Genomic DNA, 24,818 nt, shown 5'->3' with positions numbered 1-24,818 from the left:
ACTAGAAAGGCATATAAATTAAGCAGTGCCAGCTATAAAGTGGTTAAGAAGTAGCATGTTCCTACGCATGAGTGAAAACTATAATAGTTTCCTACCACCTGCCATGAAGCCACATCCTGCTGTGAAGCAGGATGAGATTTATGTGCAGATATGCAAGGTTTGGGGTTTGAACCTCTACATAGTACAGATCCTCAAATAGTAAAGATGGGATACCCCTTCAGTTCAGTTTCTAGAGAGATTAAGAGAATAAACTTATTTTCCTCTACATTCCAGGGCATGGTTATGGGTCTTGAACATCACAACATGGGAAAAAGTATATATCTGCCTGAACAAAAATAGAAAATTTAGAGCCTCAGAATATAAGAGGAGAAAAGGAGAAAAAAAAAAAAAAAGGCAGAAAAACACCTGGATTAAAACTTTTTTTTTTTTTTTCCCAACTGAAGAAGCACTTGCAGACATCTAGAAACTGAAAGCAAATTTTACTTCTTGCATTTACAGTCAGTTCAAAGTACAGCTAGCTTGGGTTGGGTCCTTGTTTACTGAAAGTAATGCCACGGGACGTCCTGGCACCGTAACCCTCAACATCCCCGCCTTTGGCCCTGTGCTGGCATCACAGAAGTCTGGGCTCCTGAAAGGTGGAGAAAATCGAGACGTGAGGACACAGCAGCGCAGCGCGGCCAGGCAAAGCTGCCGCTGCCTTGGGTACAGCCTGGCACAGCAGGCATCTGCAGAGAGGGGGGGAAAGAAGGAGTCATGGGGCGAAGGCACTAATTCGCACACATGATGGTGAATGACAGGGTGCTCCCTGCTCTGCCATCTTGGCAGGGCCACAGGGCTGCCCCCCCCCGTCCCCTGTGGCAGTGCCAGCATGCTGTGAGCTCGTATCAGGGCATGGCTGAGGCTGGGCGCACGCCTGGGTGCCCCTGTCCCCCCTCCGCCCCAGCAGGGTGCCCAGCCCCACGTCCCTGGGCTCGGGGAGCTCTCCAAGGAGCAGCCCCCGGCCCCTCTCGGGGCAGCCCGTGCCAGGGCTCCGGCACCCGCCCAGCCCAGCAGTGCTGCCTGAGGGGCAGGGGGAGCCGCCGGGGCTCCAGGCTGGGCCCGGGGCCTCTGGGCCCGGCCCTGGGCACCGCTGAGCAGAGCCCGGCTCCGGCCTCTCCGCACCTCCCTGCGGGTACTGACGGCCATGGGGGAGCACCCCCGGAGCCTCCTCTGCTCCAGGCCCAGCAGCCCCAAGGGGCCTGAGCTCCCCCGGGCGCTGGCACCTTGAAGTGGAAAGCTCGGAAGTGTGGCCCCAGTTTCTCTTGTGAGGGGTTCAATTTGTGCCTGTCCCTCCCTAGAATGGGGACTTGCAGCTCAGCCATCCAATAGGCTTCATGGGGCAGGGGGAGGTGAGGGCGAATGGGCCCCAAGCATGTGCACCCCGTCCTCTTGGAGCTCCAGCTGAAAGAAGTCCTGCAGGGAGTGAGACTGGGCAGTTCTGTCTTGCAGAGGCCAGTGAGGTTCAACGTGGCTAAGTGCCCCGCGGGCCTTGCACTTTGGTCACAACAACCCCATGCAGCACTACAGGCTTGGGGGAGAGTGGCTGGAAAACAGTGCAGAGGAGAAGGCTCTGGGGGTGCTGACTGATGCTCACCTGAACATGATCCAGAAGTGTGCCCAGGTGGCCAAGAAGGCTAACAGCATCCTGGTTGTATCAGGGATAGTGTAGCCAGCAGGAGCAGGGAGGTGATTGTCCCCCTGTACTCTGCTCTGGTGAGGCCGCACATGTACTGTCTTCAGCTTTGGGCCCCTCACTACCAGAAGGACATCGAGGCCCTGGAGTGTGCCCAGAGCAGGGCTACGAAGCTGGTGAAGGGCCTGGAGCACAAGTCCTGTGAGGCGTGGCTGAGGGGACTGGGGGTGTTTGGTCTGGAGAAGAGGAGGCTCACAGGAGGCCTTACTGATCTCTGCAACTGCCTGAAAGGAAGGTGTGGGGAGCTGGGGGTCGGCCTCTTCTCACAGGTAACTAGTGACAGGACTACAGGGCATGGCCTCAAGTTGTGCCAGGGGAGGTTCAGGTTGGAAGTGAGGAGACATTTCTTCTCAGAAAGAGCAGTCAGGCATTGGGACGGGTTGCCCAGGGAGGTGGTGGAGTCACCGTCCCTGGGGGTGTTCAAGGAAAGGTTGGATGTGGTGCTTAGGGACATGGTTTAGTGGGTGACATTGGTGGTAGGGGGATGGTTGGAGCAGATGATCTTGGAGGGCTTTTCCAACCTTTATGATTCTGTGATTCTGTGATTCTGTGATTCTGTGATTCTGTTGCCTTCGGGTCTGCGGTGCGGGCCAGCAGCAGGAATATGCCTCTGAAGGGTCAGTTTGTTCTTAGCAGGGCTCCAGGCTAGGATTTCAAGAGACATGCCAGTCAGGGCATGCATAGGGGGAGAGATTTAGCTGGGGAATGAGAGCCAATGGAGTATATCTTGTGTTCTACCAAAATGAGAAACACTTTTCCATCTTTGTAGTAATATCCAGGTGCCTGTTAAACTGTGACTTTTCATATTAACCAGGGTATGTATGCACCCAGAATATTCATGCAGAATTATTGGGTAGCACACTGGTGTATTGAGTGGCACAGTCACTGGTTTCTAGCTGAATTTCAGTAGTGACTGGTTCAAAAGGATTGCTGACAAATGGGAAATTCAAGGGAACTGTGTGTAGTATGAGTAAAGTTCATGTGCAGGATTAGATAGAACAGTATCTGGTCTTGTGGTTAAATGATGCTGCTGAGCAAGAAGTAGGGAACACACTTTTCATCAGCAAGAAATTTTAGGTTAGTTATGGATAGGGAAATCCTCCTGCTTGAGTGTTCTTACAGGGAATATGTCCTTGCTTTGAGTTAGGTAACTGAGTTTTGAAAAGAGCATGTTTGGGAAGAGTTGGGGGAACCTGAGGCAGGAAATACAACCCTTAATACTGCGGTGGAGATCAATTTAATTGATATGAAATTATGTATCGGACTATATCATGCTATTAGATAATGAATGCCAATCATAGATAAGATTAGTCAATATCCTTGAGTCACATGATAGGAATTAGTGCTGCATTTCTATCTAGGGAGCAAATGCTTTAGGGTACGGAGTCTAGTGGTCACTGTCCCCCGCAAAAATTTGCATCATTGGTCTTGTTTCCTGCCATACTTTTCTTGCTGCTTTTGCCCTCAGCTAGTAGTGGTGTTTGACTGGAACAGATGAGTGATGGGATTTATGCTTGCTTGAAAGACGTAGTACAGTGGTGAGCCATCTAAAATACTATTGACTGTTTCAACCACTTCTTCCCAATCCATTCGGAGACCGAAGTGGTTAATTGTAAGGACTTAAACTGCACCCTGACTTGTATGACCTGTGTACATTCTTGTTTGTAATGCTATCTGTACTGCTATCTGCAGTAGGGTAGGAAGCATCCAAACTAGTTGATCATGAAGAGCCCGGTTACACAGGGAAGCTACAATCAGGTTAGAGATGAGATAAAATGTTGGGAATATGATGTTCATGCTATTTGCTTGTCTAACAGACAGATCTGACACCTTTTAAGCCACAAAATCCTTTATTTGCTGTACAGTTGTGTCTGAAATGCAAAGCTTGCTTGCTCACTTCCCCATTATAAATTGTACCACACACACTTGGCAATCCCATACAGGGTGTTGGGGCTGAGAAGTTGCAGTGGCTTCTAGCTGGGAACCCCTCCCTGATGGGAGCTGTGCAGTCAGCGTGTACTTCTGCTCCTGCCTGCCGTGTTACCAGGTGATGCTAGCGTGCCTGCTGCCGCACTTGTGCAAGAGAAGAAATGCCCCAAGGTTTTATATGAGGGTTATAAAGTTCTGGTGGTAATGGACTTTGGTATTCTCAAGGTGAGAACTGCCCCTGTTTACATCTTAAACTTTTTCAAGCAGAAGCTTTCTCATAGGACAGTTTCTCACAACTTTGGATACGGAAAATACTTTAGAATTGTCAAGTGGTAAGAGCAGAAGTTCTGGTATATTGGGAGCATGGGGAAGAAAGGAGGAAGATGGGTGGTGGTGGTGTTCATAAGGAAGTTTCTTTGTGAACTGTATTTCATTCAGCAAATGTCTTACTATTCCATCTCAGAAATTAGGATATCATTAACTGTTAAATAAATGGTCTTGTTCCTATGTTTGGAGTTCCCAGTGTTAGTAAGGCAAGCGGTATGCATATATAAGGAATATTTTAGCTAATCATTCTTAAACTGTCATGGCTTTGACAAACAGGTCAATGCAAATAAACCTTCTGTTTTTACCCGGCAGGTGCCATGTTGCCTCAGAAGAGGGGAAGAACACCTTCCAGCATAGCCGTGAACTGCTGTTGGAGAGTCCTGGTGACTTGCTTACTATTTCTTCCAAGTGCTTTCTCTCTGCAGCCAGACCATCCCAAGGTGTTGCTGGTATCTTTTGATGGATTTCGATGGGATTACATCTATAAAGTCTCAACTCCCAATTTTCATTATGCCATGGAGAATGGTGTTCACGTTAAACAGGTCACTAACGTGTTCATAACGAAAACGTATCCTAATCACTATACAATGGTGACAGGTCTCTATGCAGAAAGCCATGGTATAGTTGCTAATGAGATGTATGACCCTATTCTGAATGAAACTTTCTCTGTGAACAACATGGATAGCTCCATTCGGGAAGGTGGGATCTATAATTCCAAGTTCTGGGAAGAAGCCAGCCCGATATGGGTAACAAACCAGATGGAAGGACATAAAACCGGAGCAGCTATGTGGCCTGGAACGGATGTGAAAATACGTGGAGTCTTTCCGACCTATTACATGCCCTACAATGAATCTGTTTCATTTGAAGACAGAGTTGCTAGGCTTATCGGCTGGTTTAAATTGGAAGAACCCATAAATTTTGGTCTGCTCTACTGGGAACAGCCTGATGAGATAAGCCATGTTCTGGGCCCAGAAAATCCACTTATGGGACCGATAATTAGTGATATTGACAAGAAGCTGGGATACCTGATGTTTGAACTGAAGAAAGCGAAGCTGTGGAATGTGGTAAATGTCATAATCACGAGTGACCATGGGATGTCACAGTCATCCTCAGAGCGGCTCATTGAGCTTGATCAGTATGTGAACAGAGAGCTCTATCGAGTCATTGACCACTCTCCTGCAGTAGCTATTTTGCCAAAAGAAGGTAGGAGCTGTAGCACTAAAATTCTCAGAAGGAAATACTGAGCATTAGAACTTTACAGGCTTTTTCCTTAACTGAAGTGGTAGTAGCAGCACTGATGCTGATAGGGCATCACCCTTGAACAAGGAGTATTTGCAGCATCACTGCCTTGTTATTTTTGATAGCTCTGTCAAAAGCCTGGATTAACTTTCTAAAATGGAAAGTGAGCAAATCTGCGTGTGAGTAATACTGCCACATATCCTTTAGGCCTTACGAGAAGTAAGATGATCTCATGGTGCTATCAGGGATGAATGGCATTCCGGATGGATAGCCACAGAATGTTACGTGTCTTCCCTTACATCAAGATGCTAAAGCCATAGATGAAGAACTAGATTTATAACTCAGACAGTAAACTGAGACCAGATGGTGACCTTCAATCAATAGAAAGCCTGTGTTAGCTATTTGATTGATACTTACAAGCTATTGCAGTTCACTTCAGTTTTTTTTTCCTCTTGTCATGCTGAAGAGACAGTTACGTTCATATCATTTTTACTCTGATAATGTTGAACAAGAGTACTGGTGGAATCAAAACCAGAAGTCTGGTTGCAGTCATTGAAGGATTGCTGAAGTGCCAGTTGTTTGTTCAATCTTCCTGATGTAGAGGTGCTGCTCTTTATTTTGATTCCAAGCGGTAAGACGAAGGGAAATGGCCTCAACTTGCACCAGGGGAGGTTTAGGTTGGATATTAGGAGAAATTTCTTTACTGAAAGGGTTGTATAGCATTGGAACAGGCTGCCCAGGGCAGTGGTTGAGTCCCCATCCCTGGAGGCCTTCAAGAAACGTGTAGATGTAGAGCTTAGTATCATGGTTTAGTGGTGGACTTTGGTACTAGGTTAGAGCTTGGACTAGATGATCTTAGAGGTCTTTCCCAACCTTAATTATTCTATGATCAAAAGATATTACTGTGTGGGGCTAATGCATTAGCCTGGAGAAGAGCATTTTTCACATAGGCAGGGGCACTAATTTGGAAGTTGAGTTATAAGATGGCCTTCTGAAAAGGTGTGTTTTAAGATTTGTTTAACATTTGCATCACTAATGGATAGCATGCAGCATTTAATGCACCAGCAGGGAGAGTACTTTGTGAACTTAAGTGACCTTTAAATGCGTAAACAAGTGCCTGCTGCTGTCATTTTTAGTTTGAATAATAGTCCTTTACTGATGCAGACTAAAATGTCAGTGTGGGAGTTTGCAAAATGAGATTCATTTGCAGCCTAAGCACACTTGCGTGCTCGTAGCTGGGCGCTGTTTCTCTCGGTGGTGACAGAAGAGCAGAGTTCGAGAACTCCATCCTAGTGGATGCAAACTTGGTAGTGCTGACCAGAATGTTCTCACTACCGAATAAAGGAGCTATTGTAAAAGTAAAGGTTAGTGCTGAAGCATCCCTAATGTGGTAAATGAGAACTTGATACATAATGATTCTCCCATCCAGTAAAATGCTTTTTTTTTTTTTTTAAGAAAAAAAAAAAAAAGTATCTCTTTAAGGAGCAATCAGATGACAGAATAGTGTATAAAAAGAGAAAAACAAAACAAAACAAAACAAAAAGCTATTTCAATGGATTTCATAAATAAGCTGGATTTGTTTTTTGCCCAGAGGTTCAGTTACCTATTATACACTAACAGTAAGCAAGAATTAGTTTTGAGCACAGCTCAAATTACTACTTTCCGCTTTGCTAACCGTGATTTTATTGTAAAACAGTATGATTCATTCTCACTTTAACCGTGAAATATACTTAAGTACATAGGTCTCATTTTTTTTTTCATCACAGTTATTTCTTTTGCCTTGCTTAAACCAAGGGAATGATAAAGCTTAGTAAGACATTCAGAAAAATTTTGAATGCTTAAAAATGCAGAGATTTCTGCTACTTTAACTGTCTGGCTGTGTATTTTTTCCCCAGGGAAATGAATTAAAATAACCATTTAACCATTCCAGTGTATTGGTCTGTGCTGAGTTAACTACGTGAATGTTTGTGAAGGTGGTACCAATAGCACAGGTGGCAATGCTGGCTTTTTCTTGCATCGAATATAAATATATTAATTCAAATAACTAAATTAGTGTAATGACACAGTTTCTTATATTTTGGGCTTCTCTTCCTGATTACTTCATACAGAGGACTGGCATAGGTAAACTAATTTTGTTACTGATGTAGTCCTGGAAGTACGAGGATGGAGTCCTTTCCTCATTGCTGTAGCTAGTGTCTATTATATCAGAATTTATGCTGCCTCACTTTGACCTTTATTGTGTTTCTTAAGTTTGGTGATTCTCATTTTATGCCAGTTTGAGATAAGAAACCTTACACATTAAACTATTTTCAGTTTACAGGGTGCACAGCTGGGTCTGAAGGCAGGACTAGCTAGAAATGGTAGGTCAAAGTGACAGGATGGGCCTAAATCCCACTCAGCTGCTGAAAACATCCCTATGGGTCACAGGGACAATGTGGATGTCTTACAGCCCTGCTTCAGACCTTGAAGCACTGCAGCTGGTCTGCAGGGAGCAGCTGTGAACTCAGAGGTGTGGGTTGTGCATTGGTGTAGCTCAAGGTGTTTAAATAGCACACAGCTGAGGTTCTGTGCTGATATGCAACAGGCTTCTTACTGAAACCACTGCACAATCCTCAGTGGGAATCTATGCTTAAATGTTAGGGGGCGGGGGGGGAGAAGTTTGCACCAATAAACAAATTCCTGGACTTGTTTTTATGTTCTGGCTGTGTCTTGGTTTCTCCTTTCTGTGTGCTGGCATCCCAGCTTGTGCTGCTGCACCCTGCATGCTCACTGACTTTTACTGGAAAGCAAAGTTCAGAAAGCAGAAATAAGCAAATTAAGAAACAAGGTGACACCTCTATTTGGCACTTTAAAGGCAAGGAACTAACAGTACTCTCTGGGGAAGTGCATTTTGTCCTTTTCTTTCTCCTGACAGCTGTGTTTAAAGTAGTGATGATTTTAGTAAACGTATTGATAGTTTTGTCTTTTGGTGTTTTTTTGTTTGTTTGTTTGAAGGCAAACTGGATGAAGTATATGAAGCTCTGGCCAGTGCTCATCCCAGCATGACTGTTTATAAAAAGGAGCAGATTCCAGATAGATTCCACTACAAACACAACCATAAAATTCAGCCAATCTTAGCTGTGGCTGATAAAGGATGGGAAATTGTATTCAATAAGTCTGATGGTTTTCAATGTAAGTATTCTGTCTTTACAGTGTTATCTTCCTAGTCGGAAACCTTACATAGTACTTTCTCTCCCAACCTCAACCAATGCTTTTTTTTTTTTTTTTTTTAAAGAGTGGGAGGAGAAATTGCAAAGCTAAGTATATATAATTTATATAGTTATATAATTACGTATTTAATTTATAAAGATAGATATAAATACGTATTTTCCCCGATGGGGTAGGAAGTACACTACTGTTAAGGGGGAGGGAACTGGACTTAGTCTTTCAAAAAGTTAAATTTAATGAGATAAGATCATTCAAGTGGTTTAGTGACCACATAACTTGAGGTCTTCCTGTGAGATCTAGCAGGCTGATGAGCTCTTTCTGAGAAAATGAAAGAGGTTGTAACGGAACTTGTCAAGGATGAATAGTGTTTATTTGGGAGTACTGAGCTATTGGAGAAAGGTTAGGTTGGAAATGCAAGAATATTTTCTGAAAGTCCTCGGCTTTTGTGGATGTCTACTCTTAGAGCAGCCTTGTTCTATTTCTAGAAAAAGTTGATAGACACTGTACAGTCATTTACCTTAAAGATTAATATGTCTTCTAGGTGATTTTGAGGAGAAAAAAAAAAAAACCACACACACACACACAAAAACAACCAAATACTTCACCGTCACGTTCTTCACCTTGGGGTTTTGAGATCCATTGTAGTTGGAACGGAGACAGTAAGCTGTTAACTTTAGGTAGCTGGAAAGGATTGATATAAGTGTCACGGGAAGGCCGGATCTGTGACATGTTACAGGGAATACATACCATTTCCACTGAAAAGCTGAAAGAACCTCGTCCTTAAATGTGAACAAAGTGCTGAAGATGTCCAGTGATGCTCCAAATAGTCAAGTTTCTTAAGTGGTTTCACTAGAAGTCCAAGAAGAGGCTTCCAATATTGTTATTACATAGTTATGCAAGTTCTTAACTGAAATCTGTTTAAAATTTGCTGCTGAGGTTATGAAGCTTGAAAGACAACTGAGTTTTTCAGCTGCTCCATAGCTGATGAAAGCAGCTGTTTGTTACTGCACAGAGGTTTCTGTTCAGAGGTTTTAGAGCCTCTGCAAGGAAAAAGCACTAGAGATCCACGAACTTTTTCCTTGTTGATGGGCAGGCGGTGCACAAAACTGGTTAGGGTGTCAAAACAGTCAGGACCTACGGTCTGTCCGCTGCTGAATCAACCAACCTCTCTCTACGTGGACTTTTCGAAGAGAACTGGTCCACTTGCAAAGTGAGCGTTTTTCCTTGACCAAAATTGAGGATAGTTGGGTGTAGGATGCCATTGAAAGTACAATTACTGCCATGTGAACTTTGTTTATTTATTTTAATAAGCTCTTAAGTCTCTTTTAAGGCGTCTTCTGTGTATGTTTCTATGACCTGATATTTACTAAGGGATATTTGTGGTGTTGACCAAATTTTTCTATTAAACCTCTGCAAGAAGAAATGAGGATGGCTGTTCCTTTCCTGCATTATGCTAGTTTTGGGAAAAGGTTCAGTGCTTGCTTTGCAACTTCAGAATATTGACCTTTACCTCTCTTTTATTTCTAGTTGGTAATCACGGATATGACAACAACTTACAAGAAATGCACCCAATTTTTTTGGCAGTCGGGCCTGCTTTCAGAAAGAATGTCACCAGAGAAGCCATGAATTCTACAGATTTGTACCCCTTGTTGTGCCATCTCCTCAGTATTACCCCCCTGCCAAACAATGGTTCATTCAACAATGTGAAATATATTCTTGCTGAAAAGGTTCCTGTACTCTCGGGAGCAGACGTCTATGCTACTGTTGTCGGAGTCTTTCTAGGCAGCTTTCTTGTTATGATTTTTTTTGCACTTTTTGTTAAGCATTTAATCCTCATCCAAGCAAGTACCATGCAAATGCAATGTACTGAAGCTGCCCGGCCACTCTTACAATATTCATAATGCTTGCCAGTGGAGGCACGGTGAAGTTTTAGAGTAACACTTGGTACTGTTTCTTGCTTGATGCTTAAAATAAGCTTGTACAAATAAAGACTAATAGAAGAGGTTCAGCATAAACATGCAGAGTAAAGGAAAACAGATCCTGATCCATTGGTACACTGAAGTACATACTAGGTACACACAGAGTGTGTTTCTGTTTCACTTTATAAGCACTTAATCTTTTGGAGGTACAGCTGGGAAGCTGTATATGTAGGTAGACTTGTAGGAATGAGATGTTGAGTACCTCATTCTGAGCTGCTTTTAGGGAAATAACATCAACTGAAGTGCATTTCAGGCTCTTTTGTGCTGATTTAATTAATATATATATATTAATCTCTTAGGTTCTATCAAGTCACTGAATGTGACGAGGTGGTATTGCCTTTAGCAATCAGCTTTAAACTACTTGATTTTTTTTTTTTTAAAGTAAATGTAGATCTTTACTATTTCCACTGTCTCCTGTACACTGGACTATATTTTCTAGGCGTTCCTAGGAGGCTGGCAGTTTAAATACACCATACAAGCACAAAAGATGTATATCCAAATGGGGTCTTTTATATTTCTGTCACAAGAAATTTTTTTCTGAATAACGTCGAATCGGTTAAGGAACAGGCATGTGCAAGCTTGTTTCAGAGGGCTGTTGAGCTTGTTACTGGGTCTAAAATCTGATCTGTTACCAGAGACTGCTTGCTAGGGTGAGCTTGGCTTGCTGTCTCATGCTTTATCTGATGTGTCTGGGTGGGGCCTTAGAGTTTGATATGGTTAGGATTAAACACACAATCTCAGGAATAGCCATAAAAAAAACCTACTCTTAAAACTAAGAAGCACACTTTGAAAGAAAGTACAAAACTGGAGTTTGTTCTTGCAGAGGAATGTCTTTGCCAGGGAAAGTTGTTGATTATGAGTCAATAAAACTGAGTCAATAAAAGTATGTTTCTCTGAGTCTTTTGTGGGTGTTGCTGAAATTAATCTTGCCCCTGTTTTTAGGGTTGTGGGGTTTTTTGTTTTCGTTCGTTTTGTTTTGTTTTGTGAGCTCACTTAGATGGTAGATAAGGAGCTGCTGGCTAAGGTGTGTATGAAAGACGTGATATGAAGTAAGGGAAGCTGTTTAGTCATCAGATTTCTTTACAAACTGATTGTGCTTTCCTCTGAGTTAGTTTTTGTTTGTGTTTAGCTTCCGAGTACAATGCCTGAAGGAGGGAAAAAAAAAAAGATCTTTTAAAATTCACAGTAATATTCAGTCTGTTATTCCTGTAAAAGCCATTTATTGCTTTATCCGCAGCATCCAGCAGAGGGCAAAGATGGGAACCTCTTGGCCTTGGAGATGTGCTGTGCCTAGCTAATGCTGTGCCTAACCAGCTCAGACTGCAGATGGGAGGGTTGCCAGCAGGCCTAGCAAGACCGACGGCAAGCTGAGTTAAGTCCAGAATTTATTTTGCTAAGCTTAATTCCTGACTAAACGAATGGCATCCAGGTGAGTTCAGAAGTGAGCTTACTGCCTCGGTGGCAGTTCTGCAGTGCCACACGACTTACTGCTCTGCTCTCTGCTGTGCAGTCATCTCTTGGTTTCCTCTGCCATTTCAGGACGCTTGCATGGCATTCAGCTGTCTTGCAGACATGGAAAGTTTCCAGAGGCCACAGCTAGGTGCAGAGAAAAGGCTTGAGAGGGAAGGGAGTGGATATGCCAACCTAAGGTCAAGCTGTAACAGCAGCTTTAGGAAGGCAGGAGCCCCTGGTGTGGGGATGTGAAGTGTTTTGTACCTTGAGCTAACTCATCTCTGCGGTTCTGCTGTTACTGTTCTGTGTTCTTTTGTTTTCTTGCCTTGCCGTTTTCCTATGAAAACACCAAAGGGAAACCTCTGGGGTAGCAGTGCCTGACATTGGAAAGCTGGCCCTTAGTGGAGCAGCCCCTTATGTAGGCCTGGGGTTTGATTTGCTGACGCCAACCAAAACTGAAGGATCGAGTTGAAAACTGGAGGCAGTAGTGATGTTCTCAGTAGTTTCTAGGGAGGTTTGGAAAGTCTGAGTAGCAAACCTAGATTTCTAAATTGTTACTAATCCCTTTCCCCCACCTACTGTCCAAAATGGATGGCAGTTGACTACATTATTCTTTATTTACAACTTGAAAACTAATTGCAGTGCAAACTCAGCTTGTGTTTAAAGACAGATTGACATTTTGATGTTACGGGAGTAACAATGAATATTGGAGATGAACTTCCTCTCGAGGTGTCATAATCCCCCCATCCTCTGTAGCTTCTTCAGTCACCCTGTTTGGGGCCCGTTGGAACATGCTGCTTTAACAGAAGTTGTCTTTATTGCGGTAGTTTCATAGCAATGCTTTTGGCAGATGTGAAAATAACCGCATTATTTTCTCAGAGATGTGTATTCAACTCTTTTCTTACTGTGACAGGTGTAGTCCTACAGTCAGCCAAGGTGACCCTTGATTTTAAGGAAGGGGCAAGGTCAGCGTTACTCAGCCCTGCTGGGATTTATTCACATGACAAGAAAAGCAATTGGTTTCCACTGACAAAGAGTTTGGGAAACACAATATTCAAAGCAGGCTGGGACCGTAACCATGAGAACTCTTCTCAGTTTAACTGCCTTGTATTGCTCTGTAAAGCCTTTCTTTGAAGAGGGTAAAATGATAGCTTATAGGAAACCGAAGGGAGCCTTTCAGCATTCAGGTATTTCGGTTTGGGTTTAAACATGTTCCCTTCATTGTTTTTTGTGTTTGCAGATATCTCTTTTGTAGCTACCTTGTGAGGATGCTTGCCCAGACAGTGCTAAACACTGTTTTAAGATTGTGTCTGTACATTTAGTGAAATTGAAAGAACATGTGATACCACTGGAGAAAAATACCAACTTTTCAGACTTGTGATGTGAGATTGATTCTTCAGGCTACCTTTTTGGCTGGGGAGGACGTGGGGTTTGGTTTCTGTGTATGTGATACTTCTTACGATGTATGAACACGTCGACTGGAAAGTGGAGATGAGTATAGTGTATACCACTTGTAGCTTAAGCTTGGGGACTGAGAAGCTTGCGTGCATGATATTGTCCTTCACTATTGACCTGTGAAGCATACTTTGAGATGCCAAATACTTCTTTCCTGCTCAGAAATGTTGAAGTTGAAATATATCTTTGTTGTAGTGCTACTGAGCACTGAGTGCTCGCTCAATTTAAAAACAATGTTTTGGAGAAGAATGAACTTAAATCATATGGATCCCAAATATTTCTTGTACTCTGCATAGCATATGTCTTCATTAAAAATAACTAGAAGTGTAGCAGGATTTAAGAATTTTTGGTCAAGGTTCTTATGCAAAAGACTCCCTTGCTTCCTACCTTGCTACTGAATATAGGAGTAACAGGTATGTTACCAGCAGCAGTAATACATTTTTATTTATTTTTTAAATCAAAAAATTCTTCCAAGCTGCCTTTGTAGAGCCGCAGTAATACTGTTTAAAATAAATTAAATAACAATCTCAAAAAAAACAAAGGCACAAAAGCTGGCTTTTATAAAGCAAAGAGCTGTGCAACGTGACACTTCAGGCATGTGAGACAATCCTGAGCTGCATGGGGCAGTGACCAACACGCAGTTTGAGTCCTGCTGTTAATCTTCCCAGCTTAAGTTATCACCACAGATGCAGTCTTGATCCTACCTATGCCGATGTATGTACCTTTCAAGAAATGAAATGTCTGTAATACAGAAAGGTTATTTTAAGCATTTATTAGAAGTTAGAATATAAAAATTGTTGGGAGCACAGTGGAAACAGTAAATTCAATAGCAGAATTGCAAATGAATGGTATTTCCATAATGCAGTCTCAGTCATACTAAGTTAACAAATGTCTACTGCTGAGTTGTTTTTCTCTTCAATAAAGAACAGCACTCTGCATATTAAAGCAAACATTTGTCCCTGTGGTCTGATCTTTGGAGGTGTAGAATCGTACTGCTTATGAAAATAAGCCAGCAACTTCTGATTTTATCATAAATTTAAACTTTCCTTTGAAACAAGTGTTCTGGACCTATCGCTATTTGAAATCAGCTCAATCCTACAGCTGCGGACAAAAACGACACCACTGCAGAGGGATGGGTATTTTAAGGCCTCTACATCCAGTGCTGAGACTTGGTTTATGGAGGTCAAGTAAAGAAATGGAACATCAATCCTTGTAAAACTTAATTCCCAGCAGTGAGCCTCCACTTCAGTGCTAGTTTAAATACTAAGAACTTCCCCTAATTTAATAAGCCCTATGTGAATGTAGCTGAATGTATTTAGCAAGCCGTTGATGTTACCACAAACTGTTGTGGGATGTCTCCTTTATCACAGCTTTCAGGAAGGGGGAACCACAGCTCCTTCTGTTGGTTTGAATTTACCATTCAGAAAGAAACGAGCAGTTTATTTTCACAAGCAGTAATTTGTACAGATTTTAACTGTAAGGTACTAACAGTTTTTTAAAAATGACCATATATACATTACATTTGTCTCAAAAGAGAAAGGCCACGTTCTGGATTCTCTTGCTTTGTATGTAATCTCTCTGAAAAGCCTGGCTTTAGGGCTGGATGTGGACAAGCTCCTTTGAAACCCTCCCTGCCAGCAGCAAAGAATTGCACTAGGAAGAGTACTCAGCGCTCCCACAGGCCATATTTCATCTTTGGGATTGAAAATAACAAGCGATGCAATTGGAATGGTTTTATCCTATTTCTTGAGTAATTATTGAAGCTCTCTGACTCTTTCCCACTGCACGCTGTAAGGCTTTATTCTCAGTGATAAAGGGAAGAGAAGTACAGGGCATTAAGGGTTCCTGCTAGCTTGTGCTGCTCGCGTTCTGGTTTCAGAGCTCAGTTGTCTGCAGCAATTCCTATCAATGGGTGAGCTGGAGCAACACACTTAAACCTCATTTCCTCATCTCTTACAGCAGTTAGTGGAGATGAGTGCTACCCCCTGCACATTTACACTCTTGGTAATTAAAATCTGGGTGGGAACCTTTACCCTGGCCTGTCCTGGTGATGCACGCGGAGCTGAAAGCACATCGATGGCTGGGACAGGAGGGAGGAAAGGAAGGACAGAGCGCAGCATGTGCTGTGCTAATCTGTTTTAGCACCTAGCAGAATAACCCTCACAGTCAGAGGACAGTACAGTTCAGTCTTACCAGCCCTGCCAGCAAGATGAAGATAATTCAGCTGTCATGGCTCTCCAAATATAAGCGACACAAAGCATCTCCAGCACATCTACCCCCCTCTGAGGATGGCAGCCTTTATTAGCAAAACTACAGGAATCTAACAACTCCCTCTCAGGTAGGAATTCAGGCATCCTCCCTTTCACAGCAACTCTAAGCCTGCACTCTACCCTGCTTAACATTCACTTTGTCCTTAGGCATTAACCTGGCTTCTTACTGTATGCAATCAATTATTTCGGACCTTCCAACAGGGGACAAAGAAGCAGCAACCTGTGTTTAATCCAGTTACCAGTATATTATACCAGCTGTCAAACATCCAGTGTGCTGTCAGCAACAGTAGAGACTGAAAAATCTCTGAGAGAACTCTAGGGTCTGAGACTCTCAGTTCAGATTAATCTAGAGTTAAAAAAAAAATGAAGTAGTAAGAATGGTTAGTTCAAAAACGGAAAAAGAAAGCAGAATAGGTTCATTTTCATATTTTGTGGTTAATCAATACAACAGAATCCTCAGATGAGAGGAGATGTGACTTTGTAAAACCTGAGCACATTTTTAACACTCTAGTTTATCTTATTTTCAATAGGCAGCTAGAAGAAGCCCTTCCCCCCAAGGTCCATACTTCCAATTCAGTTACTAAGAGTACGTCAGTGGCTAATACCAAATTGCATTGAATTTGAGCTTGTGAACAAGAAATCATATTGCATGCTACCAGCTACCACAGCTCTCTCATTTCAACTCATCAGTTTGTAAAACTGTCAAACATGTAGGAAAAGGGCTTTGTAACTGTAGTTTTCTTCTCTGGGTTAACGCTAACAGTATCATTGCACGTTCCTTCCTCACTGAAAGATGAGGTACTGAGGTTATCTATATCAAACTGCCTTTTTTTTTTGTATGGGAAATTACTAGACTCAACGATTGAAAAGGAATCTAGAGGTTCAATTAGAAATAGAATGATTTGCATTGGTCTTCACCAGAACTTTGATAAAAGGTCATCCTAACTCAGAAAAGAAGCTATAGCCTTTTCCTTTAAATTTCCAGAGTTTAAAACAAAAGTTTGGAATCCTTGCTCGATGACATTTTCAACTTGTTCTTTTTCACGACATGACAGCCTTCAGAAGACAATCATCAGCCAGTACACAGGGCATTACCCACCTTTATTCTGTAACACATTCAGCAGTCTACGCCTGAAAAAAGTTTTCACAGTGTTTAGAAGCAGCAATTTTACTACTACAGCCCATCAAGCTGAGTAACCCAAGCAAGGATTCTCAGATTAAATCAACATCCTTGAGATAAGCAAGTAGTCCTGTCTCAGCTCTCCTAGTGCAGGAACTGCGGAACTGAGTCATCCACAGACACACACGGAAGCTTCAGCATCTGCCCAGTGTTCTAGCTGTTGGACCACACACTTTATTGCTCAAGCTAGTTGTCAGCATAGAAGTGACACATAACAGTTCTTTCCTCACCGACTTCCTTTTTCCTTCTCACCAGTTACTTGTCATATTGCTGGCTTAAGGTGGAAACACAAATATCACCTCTTCTCTCCACCCTTTCTCCCCAGATTTAAGAACAAATCGGAAGATAGCGTCCGAATTGAACTAACTTCTTCTAAGTCTCAGAAAAAAGATCATCTCTTCAATACAGCTACAAGAACACTAAAAGAAATCAACATTAATTTAAATTTAATACCAAAAATAATTATCACTTACAAATGTTAAAATTCATTTTGTCTAGTTCACAGTCTGGAATTTCATTTTAGAAGCAAAGTCTTGAATGAAAAATTAAACATCTTTATTTTCTTAATCATCTCTTCCAGCAAAAAGCCACCCGTTCAGTATTTCTTTCTGAAAATACTTTTTTTTTTTTTTTTTTTTTTTTACAGGACTACTATTCAGGTAACACACACAAACAAGTTAGCAGGTTCTGGCTGTACAGTATTTTACACAGATACCATTAAAGTGCATCAAAGAATGCTGTCCAGTGCAATCTTGAACTGGCTTGCTGAAATCACTATTTAGCAAGCGAGGCTCAGCTCTCTGCATGCTATCCAATTAAAGGATCATCATCATCAGATTGTAACTGAAGTCGGGAAAACGGACGTGGAGGAGCTACTCTGTTCTTTGAGATTATTATAATGCAGGTGAAAGTAGTCAGTACCATAAAAGCCCCAATAACTATCCCAATAGCTTCGGGGAGATTTATGCACCACTGGTCAGTGAGCAAGCACTTGGTGTTACTGAAAGTGCCATTGTGCGGCTGTGGGGTCAGTCCCAGGATGTGGCACATCATTGGGTAAATATCAACGTTGTTCATTGTGCTCTGCTTGTAACCCTGATGAAAAGCAGGCCCTCGAGCAGCCAGGAATGGATGCATGCTTGGGAGAGCGTTGTCATAGCCATGGTCACCTACTGGAGAAAGGCAAATTCAAGAGTTAACATCACAGTTGCTGTTTGCATATCAAGTACTCCCCCCACCCCCAAAAGGCACGTATTTTAACCAAGGACTGATGCAAAAACTAAACACAGCCCTTGGATCAAACGCTGAAGGAACCCAGAGTTCCTTCCCTCTTCCTGGCTCCCCAGCAGTCTCTTCCCATACCAGCCTTCAGCCACGTTCCTTCCCCACCTCCCCCGGTTAATCTATTTTCTTTTTGCTCATTGACATTTCCAGTTTCCCCCCCTCACACTCCTCACGCTGAAGTTGAAAAGGGTGTTGCCACTGCACGAGTCAGTAGCTGGAATGCAAGCTTGCATTTCTTGGATTTTGGAGAGAGAGTTCCCCTTAAAAAGCACCTGTCTCATAAAAGTCAAACATTTTCCCCTTGATGGTGTTCAGTTTGTGCATATTAAAGTACTCTTAGATCATGCTTATCAGATTAGGTACCCAAATTTATCAGATTAGATACCCAAACAAATCCCTACATAATCAAAAGCAAAAACAGCCAAAGGATCGTGATGCCTGTGACAGACACACAACAGAACTTCGTGGCTGCAAGGTCACCAATACTTAGGCGTTTGGTAGATTTTTAAGAAATACTGCAACATTTTGTGAAATATAAACAGCTAAAAGCAGCCATAGTCCAATTTCCTAGTAACACGCCTAATGAATGTGTTCTAGATGCCAAAAATTTCTCATAGCACAGAGTTTGAGTTACTGTGTTTCGGTTTACAGTTCATTTCTTAATATCAGTTTAGTAAATCTGCCCCCAGAACTGTCTCCTTAACCACTTCACTAAAAAGTTTCTGATCTGAAATGTCACGAGTCCTATTGCTTGAAGTCACACTTACCACTTCGGTATACTTTCAACATTCCTTTTTAACGTTTTGTACCATTGTGTTTGTTATTATGAAGACACAACTGCACCATTTCTCGCTTGCGACTAGATTAGATCTAATCTAATTAGATTTGATTAGATTTTTTCCTTCCACTATTTGCTCATTTTGAACAGTGCTGTTGCAGGAGGACTCACGTGTACTAGGAACAGTGTTGGTATCGGTACACTTGCCAATCATTATGCTGCCACTTCGTCCATGAGAACAATAAACACATTGCCATTTAGGCTAAAACATCCCCTCCCTGCTTCCAGAAAGCTGTGGCTAGCAAAATTCTTTCGAAAAGTGACTCATGTCAACCAACAAAGTACTGTTACTTCTAAATATACAGTTATTAACTATTTTTAGGTACATTAAATTGAACCTAACCATGAAAAACAAAGAGAGTTCTATTAGCACTTTAAGGGGTTAAATGTTGTCAGTTTGAGGATGATTGCGGCAAACTTTGGGGGAAATTCAAATACAAGCATGTCTTACATCATAAACAGTACTTTTGCACAAATTACGAGAAAATTTGGACTTAAATGTGCAAAGGGCAGACAAGCTGGGTGAAACTGGGAGTTTACACCACCCAGCACCCTGTCCTGACAGCAGTCATAACAGATAGCCTGGGAACCATGCAACAGCAGCTCTCAGCTGCTTAGAAACTCCCTGGAAATTGGTACCTTTGTATTTCATTTCTACTAATGGATTTCTCTTCCAAAAATTTGTCCAATTGCTTTCTGAACCCATATATTATTATTATTATTAAAGCAGGAAGAAAGGGCATAGCTTACCAATGCATTGTGTGAAGTAACATCTGTCACTTGTTTTTACAACATGCTATTTGGTATCTTCCTAACAGGAAGAATTCTGGCTTCTTTGACCATTATTGTTGAGCTTCTATTATTTCTAACATTTCCTCCCATTTATTTTGTTCCCTAATGTGTGTACAGTAACATTAAATGTTTCCTCATTTACGTTCCTTATATGTATGGTTTTATGCACAAACATTTAAACCACATGCTGGTCAAAGCTTGAGATAAAGACTTAGAGTTACCTTAGGCAAGTTAGCCAGCAAAGCGTATCTCAGGCTATTAAGTTGAACTTAGTAAAGTGTTGGAGCCAACATAACATCCCCTATAATCCTCATCTGTTAAAACACTCCAGGTTGAGGCTGAGAATGTTCTGGAAAACATTACCCGAGATGGTCCTAAAGATGCACAGCGCGAAGACTCCACTCGCAAGCTAGGACCTGCTACAGATTGCTGGAATAACCCAAACACTTCACCGATGCAAGCCACAAGGAGCAAAAACGAGGAAATGATACTTACATTTTAAAAGAGACTCATTTTGCACAATTGTCCAGCCTTCATCTGCAACCAGAATTATGGGTTGAATTCTCTTATTATGCTGATAATGAAATCGTTCTGGAATCTCCTCTTTGAGATATGCTTTCATATGACTATTGCATTTTTTCAGTAAGTTGTATACATATTTTTTATCTGTCAAGAAAAAAAATGCATATGAAACAATTGGAAATTATGTCCTGCTTAATGCAATTATCTGTCATTAAAGCTAAATCTCTTTTTTTTTTCCCCCCAAACTACTATTTTTTAAAATGCAGAGAGTAAATGATTGTTCCATGTCCCTAGTGAAATGTATCAAGGTGGATTTTACAACTTGCTCCCATTTAAAGTCAGGCACTTTGTGTCTAGAACCTAAAATTCAACTCTGTGTTTTTGGAGAGGCGGGGAGTGGGTGCAAAATTCAAGCAGAGAAATCAAGAGAAAGCAATCACACACCGAAGTAGTCAATATTTTAGCCAAAGCAGTGAAAATAAACTTTTTGCTAATCTATAAATCATGTTGTTTGCTATAATTGCTTCAGTCTGGCCACAGCTGAGGAAACTGAGAAGACCGGCAGCGTCATGAATCACACCTGTTAGTGACTACCCTGAGATACAGAAAACAAATTCACAGTATGAAAACTCAAGTTTCATTCACAGAAACGAAAGCTGTAAAGCAACCAAAGTTGGTTTTAGATTTTTAGTTGGAAGTCTCAACAACGAGATATTTTATTCTGAATAAACCTGACGGTTTATTTCATGCTCACTATGAATTGCAACCTTATAGAATACATGAGCAACAAGGGAGCAGGCACTCTGAGTGCCTAATTGCATAGGCAATTTGACCCAGTGCTCCTCATCCCACTGATTACTAAAGCAAAGTAACTTCTGAACAGACTTTTTTTTTTTTTTTTTGCTTTTCCATTAAATTACATCCAAGTCATGCAGTATTAGCTACACTTGTCCTGCACAAGACCTGAAGGTAAGCAAGATTTAAATCTCAATGTAAGACTTAAACAAAAAAAACCTCAATATACAACTTAAAAAACCAAAAACTACCACATACTCTTTTTTGGCAGCACTGCAGCAACTGGACTCTTGTCGATGAGAATATAGTTACTGCGATCAATACAGCCATCCAGGACAATCAGCTTCTTTGGAGAACACGTGGCCATCCCATGATCACTCGTTATGATGACATTAATAGTGTCCCATAAACCTGAGGCCTTCAGTTTACTCTTAAGGAAACCAACATGATTATCCACTTTTTCTAATACTTTGCGCATGTTCTCAGTATCGTTCGGTCCATACTTGTGCCCGCTTACATCTGGTTCTTCCCAGTATAATGTAGCAAAATTGACTACTGGATCAGAGCTGTTCAGCCACGTAACAATTTTCTCCACTCTTTCCTTAAATGTTACTGAAAAATTATACTTCATAAAGAAGTGGGGGGTCGCATTGTTAATTTTTACATCAGTACCAGGCCACATTGCAGCAGCACTCGTCCCATTTCCCTGCTGTTGATTTGTTACCCAAATTGGAATCGCCTCATTCCACCAGAAGGGATCTGAATCATTGAACTGCGAAAACTTTTTCTTGGTATCCGCATCATACATGTCATTAGCCACAATGCCGTGGCTTTCTTCATATAAACCTGTCACTATGCTGTAATGGTTTGGGAAAGTCTTGGTGATAAAAGCATTTGTAACTTGTTTTACAAGCACACCATCCTCAATGAACTCCTGAAGGTGAGGAAGATGATAGGTTTCCAAGTAATCAGCCCTGAAGCCATCAAAGGACACTAAGAGTAACCTGGGCACTGAATCACTGGGGTGACCATGACAGGTGACTATTCCAGACAGAAGCAAGGTTAGCAGCAAGCTCATTGTTGATACTTCCAAATATTTCCAGCAATTAAGCAGATGCACCTGAAAAATGTAAAAAGACAAGACACGATTCAAAATAAGCGCGCTGGAACCAGTTTAACTAGCTATACATCACGCACAGCTTCCTCGTAGAGGTTAACTGCAGAACAACTGGTGTAAACAACCACTGAGGCCAACAGAAAGTTTCCCTGCTGACTTCAGAAGTTTCCATATATTGCCATAGCTCCTCACATATCAAAACAAATGAGCAGCGAGACATTTCTCATCGCAGACTAAATGAAATGAAGAACTGTTTTCTCGTTTTCTCTTTTTTTTTAAGCAGTTATTTCACCCTTTTGTCTCTCTTATTACTATTCTGTACTCCAAGACAAACAACCTGTATTCTTCTCGTGTTCAAGCACAGGCACTAAACAACTTTGGCTCCACATTCAGGACTCCCGTTCACACATCAGTGCTCAGCCCAGAAATCCATTTCCTTTTTCATCCCACCTTTCCTACCATCTGGAGTTGCTGGAAGGCTTTTAAGCCTTTCAACACTCCGACTGATTTACTGCTTACTCAATACAGGGAACTGCCAGGAGCTACTTCTGTTTTCCTTCTGAGCTGCTCTACATCGACCGTAACAGCATTTAAACCTGTTCTTTGTGTGTCATATGTCTCTCTAAAACAAAGAGCAAAAAAAAAAAAATCATTAGCAACCTCTGCAGTGAGTGAAGTTATTTCTTATCAAGGAATTAAAGGTCAGTATGAATAGAGGGTATAATTTATGAGCTTTTTCCCTATCCTTTTAAATCAGAAGAAGCTGGCAGCGGAAAGGACATGCTCGAACTTCTTTCATGCGATGGGTGCTTGGGTCGGGGAGATGTAGGATTATTTTATAGGATGTTAAAAAAGGAGGAAATTTGGGATTATTAACAGGAGATGTGAGATTGCCTTGCTCCCAAGGCGAGCCCTGCTCCAGCAATTTGCTCCTTTATGGCATTTGCAGAAACCAGGTTGATCTGAGGAGGAAAAGCACAGAACTTTCTAACCACAGCGATGTTAGACACTCCAGGGACAGACAGATGGAAATATTTCGGGTTAACCCTACCATACATCTCCTGTCCTACCCCTCTTGTGCCCCCAGCGCAGCCTGACCCCACTCTTTGCCACAACACCCCACCAGCCCTACCTTCCCTGCACCCCCGGCAGCCAGAAGGTGCCGCAGGGCCGTGAGGCCACCCCTGGGCCCACCGGCCCCCAAAATTTCCCCCAAACCGGGGGAAGAGCCCCTCCAGCCCAGCACCGCCAGCTCAGTGGCACCCCGCTATTTCTGGGGGACAGCCCCCAGTCACCCCAGATCGCCCCCAAACACCCCTAAATATCCCCCTAAAGACCACCAGCCCCCCCCCTCACCACCCCCCTGGACCCTCCCCCGGCGGTTTCGCCCCGAGCCCACCGTGCGGTGCCCGCCGAGGGGTCGCGGAACGGCGGCGGCAGGGGCAGGGCAGGGGAAGGGGCCGGGGAGGGGAGGGGCAAACGGCAGCCATCGGCGGGGGGGGGGAGAGCGGCGGAGCGCCGGGGAGGGCTGCGATTGGTCGGGGAGCCCGCTGGGGGCGGCTGTGATTGGTGGAGGAGGGGTGGGAGGGACGCGGGGAGGGAGGGAGGAATGGGGAGGGGGGGGGCCGAGGGGGATAGGGCTATGGGGCTGATCGGGGCGGGGGGCTACTGGGAGGGCTACTGGGAGGTACTGGGAGGTTCAGGTTGGAAATGAGGAGACATTTCTTCTCAGAAGGAGCAGTCAGGCATCGGGACGGGTTGCCCAGGGAGGTGGTGGAGTCACCGTCCCTGGGGGTGTTCAAGGAGAGGTTGGACGTGGTGCTTAGGGACATGGTTCGGTGGGTGATGGTGGTGGTAGGGGGGTGGTTGGAGCAGGTGATCTTGGAGGTCTCTTCCAACCCTAATGGTTCTGTGATCCTGTACTGAAGGGAGCTGATAGGGGCTGGGGGGAGCAAGGCTGAGGGGTACTTGAGGGGAATGGGGCTGGGAGAACTGAGGGAAGTGGGGCTGGGGGGGCTGATAGGGGCTGGGGGGAGCTGGGCTCTGGGGAGTGGGGCTGAGGGAACCCGAGAACTGAGGGGAGCAGGGCCAAAGGGGTCAGATAGGGGCCGGGGGGAGTGGGGCTGAGGGAAGTCGAGAACTGGGGTACTGAGAGGAATGGTGCTGGGGGAGCTGAGGGGAGCTGGTAAGGGCTGGAGGGGCTGAGGGAAAGAGAACTGAGGTGAGCAGGGCTGAGAAGAACTGAGGGGAGTGGGGCTGGGGGGAGTGAGGAGAGCTGATAGGGGCTTGGGGGGAGCAGGGCTGAGAGAAGTTGAGAATTGAGGGGAGTGGGACTGAGGACAGCTGATAGGGGGTGATAGGGTCCGGGGGGAAACGGGCCTGAGGAGAAATGAGGGGAGTGAGGCTGAGGGGAGCTGCAGCAGGCGGCTGTGGTGGCTGGGGGGCCATGGCGTTCATTGTCACCCTGGGCTGGAGTGCCCGTGAGGTGGGATGCTGTGGGTTGGAGTGGGGTGCGTGGCCGTCAGCAGTCTGGCATTCCCCCAGGGTGCTGCAGCAACTCCGGGCTTGGGGTCATCAGTGCAGCTGCAGATCTCCGCTCTCCTCCATTGCCTCTCCCTTCCGTCACACAGCTCAGAGAGCTGGCTGTTCATGCGCTTGTCTCTGCATGACCTCATCATGCTCTCGTGACAACACCTTTTT

The 24,818-nt window shown here is 43.4% G+C and overlaps 2 protein-coding genes across 5 annotated transcripts; one reads left to right on the top strand and one right to left on the bottom strand.

The window, feature by feature from the left end:
- Window positions 1-469: 469 nt before the first annotated feature.
- Window positions 470-14,091, top strand: ENPP5 (ectonucleotide pyrophosphatase/phosphodiesterase family member 5). 3 transcript variants are annotated; one of them, XM_040554275.1, is made up of 4 exons: window positions 470-702; window positions 4,301-5,191; window positions 8,222-8,398; window positions 9,962-14,091. In XM_040554275.1, exons 2-4 carry the CDS (start codon window positions 4,306-4,308, stop codon window positions 10,333-10,335), a joined length of 1,437 nt encoding a protein of 478 aa, XP_040410209.1. In that variant the 5' UTR covers window positions 470-702; window positions 4,301-4,305; the 3' UTR covers window positions 10,336-14,091. The 3 variants fall into 3 exon arrangements, with proteins under 3 accessions (XP_040410209.1, XP_040410208.1, XP_040410207.1); XM_040554274.1 differs by lacking the exon at window positions 470-702 and adding an exon at window positions 2,277-2,547; XM_040554273.1 differs by lacking the exon at window positions 470-702 and adding an exon at window positions 2,321-2,349.
- A 3,290-nt stretch (window positions 14,092-17,381) lies between these two features.
- On the bottom strand, window positions 17,382-23,651 carry ENPP4 (ectonucleotide pyrophosphatase/phosphodiesterase 4). Of its 2 annotated transcripts, XM_040554276.1 has the most exons (5): window positions 23,518-23,607; window positions 22,638-22,740; window positions 21,260-22,121; window positions 20,180-20,350; window positions 17,382-17,942 (listed from the first exon to the last, which is right to left on the bottom strand). In XM_040554276.1, the coding sequence occupies exons 3-5, from the start codon at window positions 22,077-22,079 to the stop codon at window positions 17,578-17,580; spliced, it is 1,356 nt and encodes a 451-aa protein (XP_040410210.1). In that variant the 5' UTR covers window positions 22,080-22,121; window positions 22,638-22,740; window positions 23,518-23,607; the 3' UTR covers window positions 17,382-17,577. The 2 variants fall into 2 exon arrangements, with proteins under 2 accessions (XP_040410210.1, XP_040410211.1); XM_040554277.1 differs by lacking the exon at window positions 22,638-22,740 and having other exon boundaries at window positions 23,518-23,651.
- Window positions 23,652-24,818: the final 1,167 nt, after the last annotated feature.

The sequence above is a fragment of the Cygnus olor genome, chromosome 3 (genome assembly GCF_009769625.2).
Source record: "Cygnus olor isolate bCygOlo1 chromosome 3, bCygOlo1.pri.v2, whole genome shotgun sequence".
NCBI classification, from domain to species: domain Eukaryota; kingdom Metazoa; phylum Chordata; class Aves; order Anseriformes; family Anatidae; genus Cygnus; species Cygnus olor.
Note: the sequence above shows the minus strand (reverse complement) of the source record. Positions and strands in the feature narration are given on the sequence as shown.

Excerpts from the sequence above, each read along its gene's own strand:
- ENPP4 (XM_040554277.1), bottom strand. The coding sequence starts at position 22,079 with ATGAGCTTGCTGCTAACCTTGCTTCTGTCTGGAATAGTCACCTGTCAT. Across the intron at positions 20,351-21,259 it reads TGCAGTGCTGCCAAAAAAGA|ATAAAAAATATGTATACAAC; the intron begins GTATGTGGTAGT and ends TTTTCTTGACAG. Across the intron at positions 17,943-20,179 it reads AAATGAGTCTCTTTTAAAAT|TAGGTGACCATGGCTATGAC; the intron begins GTAAGTATCATT and ends GCCTTTCTCCAG.
- ENPP5 (XM_040554273.1), top strand. Across the intron at positions 5,192-8,221 it reads AGCTATTTTGCCAAAAGAAG|GCAAACTGGATGAAGTATAT; the intron begins GTAGGAGCTGTA and ends GTTTGTTTGAAG. Across the intron at positions 8,399-9,961 it reads TAAGTCTGATGGTTTTCAAT|TTGGTAATCACGGATATGAC; the intron begins GTAAGTATTCTG and ends TTTTATTTCTAG.